The sequence below is a fragment of the Atractosteus spatula genome, chromosome 26 (genome assembly GCF_055471065.1).
Source record: "Atractosteus spatula isolate fAtrSpa1 chromosome 26, fAtrSpa1.hap1, whole genome shotgun sequence".
In the NCBI taxonomy this organism is placed as follows: Eukaryota; Metazoa; Chordata; class Actinopteri; order Semionotiformes; family Lepisosteidae; genus Atractosteus; species Atractosteus spatula.
In genome coordinates, this window is record NC_142731.1 from 176,665 (window position 1) to 184,983 (window position 8,319).

Here is an 8,319-nt window from a genome sequence, read left to right on the forward strand (position 1 = left end):
AATCAGAATAAACAATGAAACACAAACCAGACAACACAGGTTTAAACTGGAATTGGAAATATTTCTTTATACAAACAGTTGTGGGAGTATGGATCAAGTATGATGTTGTTGAAGCTGATGCTCTGGCTCCTTTAAAAATACAGCTCGATGACGTCCTTGGCTCGATTAACTACCAGATACCAAATGCGTCAGATGAGCCTCATCATGTCTGTAACCATTCTTGCGTAAGAACCTTTTTCAGAATTCGGTTGCCTTTTGGTGCCTTTACATTGTCCACAGTCAGTCATGACTTGTTTTATTTTTCTGCTCTGCCCTTAAACCCAACTTGACGTAGTCTTTAATTGTTCAGTGTGGCAAATGTAATGCAGAGATACAGATAAGTTTTCCATATCTTCTTACAGTGATGTCCATCTTTGCTGATCACTCTCTGAGGATTGTGTTAGAATGCTTTTTGGTCTCTTATAAAACATTTAGATCAGTATACACTGCTCATTTGGAGCTCTATATCTGCAGATGCAAGTCTAGATGGCCCCCTGGGAAGAGAACATGTGATCTTTATCATTAGGATAATTGTTAGATAACTTTCCCTTTCAGCATTGCTACAAGACTGGATTTGAACATTTAGATTTCTATTAGTCTTCAGTGTTTTTACCCCAAGTGCTTTTAGTAGAAATGCAAGCTGACTTAAAATTAAATCATGTTTTAATATGAACTTAAAACATCTCTGAGATTCTATCTATATAGGTACCCAGAAAAGGAAAATGTCTTGGCACATGATTTTAACAGACATTGTTTTTTTTTATTTTCAGATAGAGCAGCTATAACAGAGATAAATGTAGCTAATAATCTATAAAAGATTCGCTCTTCCCCAGTTCCTGCCAGAGGTGTCAGAGTGTGTCGCTGCCAATGCAGAGAGAATCTGCAAACAGATTGTAGATCTGGGGAGACAAATTGCATTGTTAGCTTTAATTGCTGAGCATGTCTGTACTGCCATACAATTTTTAATTCCCCCAATGGATTTCTCTTTCAGTGATCAATAATCCTTATGTATAATGAGCTTTCTTCAAAATTCTCTTGTTCACTGGTCTTAAGGAAAAGAAGAGCTGAAACTAATTATATGTTTTGTAGATTATTGAAGTCCCAGGGGCACTATTTTGACTGATAGCCATGGAATAGAAAGTTAAGTCTCATATATTTAAAAAATAAATGGAATTCTTCTCTCAAGCATGCTGATGCTTTGTTTCTTCAGCACTGCCCATTACTAGCTCCTCTGTTCCTTTATTTATTCCCACAAACTATTAATAGGGAGAGGTGAATGTTTTGGGGATGCCCCTGGCCATAGTTTCGGGTTCCCTGTAGCTGTACTTTTACACTCATAGTGGGCAAAGGGCACACCAGAGGCCGGCAGAGTTTCAGTAGTCTAAACAGGTGTAAAAGTGGGAGTCCAGCTTCACAGTAGATGGAGATATTAGCTTTGTTAAGTGCCTTGGGGGCAACCTTGTTGTGAAAGGTGCTATATAAAAATAAATTGAACATTTCTGTATCTTGAATTCAATATACTGATACTTCACATTCACATATATTTGAGTAGCATCTTAACTCCATGCTTGTTGATGCTGTTTTGAACTGAAAGTGTTTTTTTCTATAGACTGCAATAAAACACACTAGCTTGGTGCAGCCAGAAATTCCGATACCTAATGAGAATCTCCAGATGGGTGAAGAAGACACTTCAGAAGCTCAGAATTACTTACAGTATACACTGTTATGCAGCATCATGTGCTCCAATTATATTAGCGAGTTAATAGACATGTTCCTCATTCTACTCTTTTGGAGGAGCCAGGAGTTAATGTTGGTCACGAGACATTCTTGTCTTGACGCGGCCAGTCAGCACCCACAGGATCTCCCAACTGGTGAAAGGACGCACAGTCTTGATTAAAACTCTCCAGGCTGTGGGGCTCAGTTTCTGTATTCCAGTCAGACTTTTGTCTGGTATTAATAATACTTGTTTTTTTGCAAGTGCTTTAACCCTAGGGAGTTTCCAGATGATAAAGCATGAAATATTCTATTCAGTAGCAAGTGCTGCAGTAAAGTCACTTTAAACAGGAGCTTTGTTCTGGATCTCAGCTGAAGAATGTGGTACAGCAGGGTCCAGTACCTCACTTATGGTGACACTGAACCAGTGGCAGAGCCAGCACATTAACTGGAAACCTGTTGACAGACCCTCTGGCTTACCTCTTGGAATTCCTGTTTGCTTGCTAAGCTGCTTACGATCCTTTGTTTGTCACAGCCATGTGCTTCTGTGTGTTTCAGGGCAGCTGGAGTGGATGGTGGAGCTCTGTGGAGCAACTGTGGCTAAAGAACCCTTCCTCTTCACCTATAAACCGGTAAGCCCACACAGCAGGGACCCTTCCCAGCTACAGAGCCCTCCTTTAGCTGGGGCCCAGCTTTATAAAGAAATCTGTCTGCCAGTCACCGGGAGAACTGAGCTCCTGTTTGTTTATTTCAATAGCAATTTCTGGTACTTCTGTTAGGATACGTATTAGGGATTATAGTCATAGATTTAAGTGAGTGGGGAAAGTTGGAATTCTAAAAGGAGTTATTATAGAGTTATATGAAATCTCTAACTTTTACTCTTAAAAACACATTTCTGTTTGGACATCTAGATGTTCTGGGGATAATTATTAGATATTGTACAGCTTTTTTATTTAAAAAAATCTTAAATATTATATTTAGAATATAATATGTATTTCTCCTTTGCTGTGAATACCCCTTCTTGTTTGTGTCTAGTTAGTCCATGATAGATGTTCCACTGAAATGAGCTCCTTATGTATACTTTGAGACTAGGTGAGAATAGCTAGGTACTGTAGGGTCTGTAAATCAAGGAGCAGGTTTTAGTTCTAATGATTCAGAACATTAGGGATTGTTCATTTGCTTTGCAAACATTTTTTATAAGAATCTTTACAGAAGGTCTCTTGTCAGTGGACTGATCATGCGTAAGACAACATTAAATGACACAGAAAGGGACCATTCTCTGCACTTTCAAAATGATGTGCTGGGATAGAAGCTGGCTATTTAATCATCTTAAGTTAATAAAACTGCTAATAACCTTTGTTAATATTCTAAAGGTTTGCTGAACAAAATTATAAGTTTAGAACATTTCTGTATTTAAAATTAAAATATTTTAAAAATCTGAATGTATTGAGCTGCACAGCTTATTCATGAGTAAATACATTTGTTTTATGTTACAAATACTGCAATAACTAAGTAAAAGCAACACCAAAACATTTTTATCCAAGACAGCTTGCAGTTTAGGGCGAAATTGATTTAAATGGATTTAAGGGATACTTAAAAGGGATTTTTTAAACTTGTTTTAGGGAAGAAAAAATAAATAAAACCAGAAAAAAATCTAATGGTGCTTTTCATGCAGCATTTCTTAGATTGGGAGGAAGAGAGGTTACATATGCAGTAAACAGGGTTCTTGATGTGACCTCTTGCATGTCATATTTAATTACTACACATTATTTTAAGTCATTTTGTCTTGAGTTTTGTGCTAGAGGTCATAAGTAAAGTTAACTTTTAGTTTTAAAAGGCTGAACGTGGAGAGATGTTTGAACTAGTTTATTTGAGTTATCATCAGGGTTGGGGTCCCCGAGCAAAGAGGGAGCTGTAGTGAATGCTCCTTGCCGCCTGCAGGTGAAGAAGGTCTTAGCCATTGGATACTGACTCAGCTGGTTATTTCACTCCTGATAGGGTCTGTCAGTGGCTCCCTCAGTCCCGCATACGTTTGGAATGAAATTGAACTCTGTCCCAGAATAGGACACAACAGTACACCTGTTAATGTTACGTTAAAGGGACAGTAACCTTTTAGTATACCATACAGGTTTTGGTGTGCAATGAGACTGTGTGCTTTGCAGCTGGTTATGTTTTCTTGGGGGTCTGACATGTGGCTTGTGTGTATTTACCTTTTTCACCATGTCCACTCCAGGAGCTCATCCAGGTGGTTGTGGTGCAGCCCGAAGCAGAGGAATCACAGACAGATTACAAAGGTGAGGAGTAAGTTCATGCACCCTTCTTCCTAGTTTCAGCATTCTGCTCCCAAAGGGTTGGCAAATTGTGCAGCTTACAGTATGTCACAAATTTTAATAGGACCTTCAAAGACTAACAGATAGTACTCTGTTTTTCCATGTACTATATTCACAGCTAACAGGTTTAAGTATTCCAAAAACAACATGTGGAATTGCTCAGCTTTTTAGCAATTACAGCAAACCACTGTTAAATGAATTGACTGCTTGTGGTCTGATCTAAAGTTAAGGCCCTTGTTGTACAAAGCTATCTGCTGGTTCTTGCATTCCTTGTGACCCATTGACTTATGTAAGCTTTCTCGCAGTGCGATCTGTCAGGGCTCACTGCATTCTGTTCCCAGCAGTATCCAGTCAGCTCACTGATATGCGTCTCATGACTCTTTTTGCTGTTTGATGAATAAATGGTTGAAAATAAGACTATAAAAAACACAGCTTCCCAAACAGGATTCAGAAGCACTGCTTCTTTTTTCAAAGCTTAACAACCAATTGAAAGATTTCTTATTTAGAAGTGAGTCAGATTATATTCATTTGTGTTTCTGTGAAACCTGGCCATTAAGACTTGTTGACAAAAAGAGACAAAGTAGAAAAAGGCCATTGCTATTCCTCTGGAGCATCTATAATTTTACATGACATACTTCTCAAAATAAGATTAACATCAATTTGTGTCAGTCTGCTGTGTGGTGTAGCTGGTAAAATCCACCACAGTGACATCAGAGGTAACAGACTGCTATGATTTATGTTGCTACTACGTTGACAACAAAAGAGGGCCTACTAGCATATAAAAGTAAGTAACACAATGCTACACATCTAGTATGTCCAAAAAACACATTTCAGGGCAGCTAGTCTATTAAAAACAAGTCACCATTCAACTTCATCCTTTCTTTTGTACACAGCTTGTGTCAAGGCATACCTTTCTATCCAGAATCCCCAAGCACATTCACAGCAAGCCCCAGCAGAGCCAGCAGCCCAGCCAAGGGGGCGGCCTGCAGGCATCACTGTCTTACTGTCTTACTCAGCGGGGCTTGATGACAGAGGGGCTGCATGGACATGGATTCAGTCTCTTCTCTTGTCCAAAAGGCCAAAGAACAAGCTGGGAAAAAGACACAAAGGGAAATTATCTCATTTTAAACACAAGTACAATGCTGGGAGGTGCAGAATGTATCCCTGGCACTAATCTTCAGTTTCTGCCCACATTCACTTCACCTCTGGGATCAGCCATGGGGAATGTGCTGTTGTCTGTCTACAGCAGGTGACATTTTTACGCCGTGCATTTCTTTCCATGAATTTACGAAAACACACAGATTTTCTTCATGTGGGCAAATGCCACTTACATAATTTCACCTACCCTTTGGGTATTGACATTTATACCTTGTTTGCTCTCACTCTTATTTTGTCAGAGCACTCTGCATTATCCTGCTGTATAATTTATATTTTCATTGTCAAACCAGAGCACTAACCTGTAGCATGATAAATATGTAATGAACTAGTAGCTCTGCACTGCAATCCTCAATGTCTTTTGTTCCATATTCATGGGTTATACTTCTATGATTACGCTCTGTAGAAATAGATTGGGTAGCTTGTGCTTTCCATTTTTGCTGATCTCAAGTCACCTTTTCTTCTGCTCAGGTGATAAGAGGTCAGATTGGCACACTTTTCAACAGTGAGCTTTGAATACAAGGGACACTTCCCAATGCATAACTTAAGAGTGCTGGGGCTGGCTTTAACAGGAAACTGCCTAAAGAAGAATCTCTTGTTTATGGAGGCATCAAGTATATTTAGTGGCTTTGAAGTGGCTCAGTCTGTAATGGCACTAGAACTTAGATTGAACCCTACAATGCAGACACCACTCATTCAAGTGTAGCTTCTGTCAGCAGCTGGTACTGATGGGGGTTCTCAAGCCCAGTGTAATTGGGGGGTAGAGCGTAACCTTGACGTTCCACAAGAGTGAGCAGCTTTCTCAGCACATGTTGACCCTGGAGTGTTGCTTATTGGAGCTGCATCACCTCTTCACCCAGTGCTCACTCTAAAGATTGTAAAGTGCTGTCTATAAGAAATGCATGCTTCCCGTGATCGGTGCTCAATCTGAAGTGTGGCTGTGAGGTTCACAGTGTAAAAAATGGCAGGTGGCTTAATGGCAGTGATCTGTCCTCACTCCTCCTGTGCTGGTATGAGAGTCACTTGCAATGAGGTGACTAGATTGGCAGCTTGGTGGTACCATATTGGTAGAAATGATTGATTCCTAAGTTGAAACAAAAATATTGACATAAAAGTGGCTTAACTTGATTTTAGAAGTTGTAGAGTGGGCATCTCTTTACACACGCAGCTCTGTAGTTTCTCACAGTGGAAAATCAGACCCCTGGTTTTTTGACTCTCCACAGCTCTTCAGAGGAAGTACAGTGCCAGAGTCGTGACAAGAGAGTGGGTGCTGGACAGTGTAGCTCTTTACAGCTGCCAGGCCTTGGACCCTTACTTGGTGAAGCCACTCAGCTGAGGAACTGGTGAGACCTGGAGAGGCTGCCTGGACCCCAGCACGGTGCACATACAGCAGCTCAAGCCAGCTCTGGGCTAGGAGTCTTCTAAACCGTATAGCAATTAAAGAGTTCTTTTCTTGTCCTGTAGTCCAGTGAAATTGGTTGTGAAGAGAGGTAAGAGACTGCTTTTGTTCTTCTTTCAGTCTCAGTGTAGTTGATAATATTCAGTAGTTGAATCCAGTACTTCTGTACATCTTCTAACAACAATTGTATTCTACTGTAGAAGATGCACATTTTGTGAGCTGTTGTGATATTTCTGTACAACTCATAGCATTACATTACAAACATTTTTCATCATTATCAGACCTAGTGCATTTGTGGATGGATAAGCAAAAACAAGGTTGTGATCTTGGACCTTTCACGTAGTGGATCATCTGGGGAGAACTCTCAAAAACAATTTTCAATTTTATTTTTATCCTTTTTTCCCACACTATGTGAAAATATGTATAATTGTCCAAAATTAATTATTGAGAATAAAGTGTTGTAAAATGGTTTATTGTCTGTTTTATGTGTTATGAGGCAGTGAAGAAACATCAGTGATAGTATCTGCCTAAATGAGGTGCTGATGTACATTTAGACCTGGGGATGCCTGTTATCCTGCAGTCCTGTAGTGTGCTTTGTTGGGAGTTAATGAAAACTCAGCAGAAAACCCAAGCCCTCTATTTATTAAACTTCGGAGATGCCGTAGGCTTAGCTGAAATAAATCATAAACAATGACAAAAAACAATTATTTAGCCTCACTGTGAATATACAATCAGTCATTTTGAAAAATAATATAAAGTGGCATCAATGCGACTTTCAGAATTTTCCTATTTTTATGATATGGCTGGATAAAAGCAGGCATACTGTTGTCAATTCTACTAGTCTTTTGGCACGACTGTAATTTTGGTTTTGTACCAAAGTCTTTTTTTTCGGATACATAAACCTTTGAAAAAGTTGTTTTTTTTGCTTGTGGGTTGTTGCAAGCTGAGCAATAAGAGATTACTGTAGCACCCTTTATTCTTTAAACAAAATAGTTCAGAGGAAAAATGTTTAAATAGTAGAAAATGAGTTAATTCTTCTGCACCTCAGAAACTTCCCGGTTTGTTTCTTATCAGCCCATTTGGCCAGTTGTCTGATCACTCATACAGCTGCTCCTCATAACTGAGCCCCGCAATTCTGACGCAGTGGCTTGGACCTCTAGCAGGTTCAGGAATCCTGGTGCTCTCTGGAGCCTTTCTGCAGGGCTCCTGGTGTGCAGTACTGTCTCTCAGAGCTCCTGGTGTTCAGTACTGTCCCTCAGAGCTCCTGATGTGCAGTACTGTCCCTCAGAGCTCCTGGTTTTCAGCACTGTCCCTCAGAGCTCCTGGTGTTCAGCACAGTCCCTCAGAGCTCCTGGTGTTCAGCACAGTCCCTCAGAGCTCCAGGTGTGCAGCACTGTCCCTCAGAGCTCCTGGTGTGCAGCACTGTCCCTCAGAGCTCCTGGTGTGCAGCACTGTCCCTCAGAGCTCGTGGTGTTCAGTACGGTCCCTCAGAGCTCCTGGTGTTCAGTACTGTCCCTCAGAGCTCCTGGTGTTCACAGTACTGTTCCTCAGAGCTCCTGGTGTTCACAGTACTGTCCCTCAGAGCTCCTGGTGTGCAGCACTGTCCCTCAGAGCTCCTGGTGTTCAGCACTGTCCCTCAGAGCTCCTGGCGTTCACAGTACTGTCCCTCAGAGCTCCTGGCGT

The 8,319-nt window shown here is 40.6% G+C and overlaps 1 protein-coding gene across 1 annotated transcript in view; it reads left to right on the forward strand.

Moving 5' to 3' along the window:
• LOC148814535 (breast cancer type 1 susceptibility protein homolog) overlaps positions 1-7,102 on the forward strand; it is a 53,345-nt gene extending 46,243 nt beyond the window's left edge. Inside the window, exons 19-21 of the mRNA XM_088906369.1 lie at positions 2,311-2,384; positions 3,986-4,046; positions 6,461-7,102. Coding sequence (XP_088762495.1) covers positions 2,311-2,384; positions 3,986-4,046; positions 6,461-6,573 — 248 coding nt within the window. The 3' untranslated portion in view covers positions 6,574-7,102. The remainder of the gene's footprint in view (positions 1-2,310; positions 2,385-3,985; positions 4,047-6,460) is intronic.
• The last annotated feature ends 1,217 nt before the right edge of the window (positions 7,103-8,319 follow it).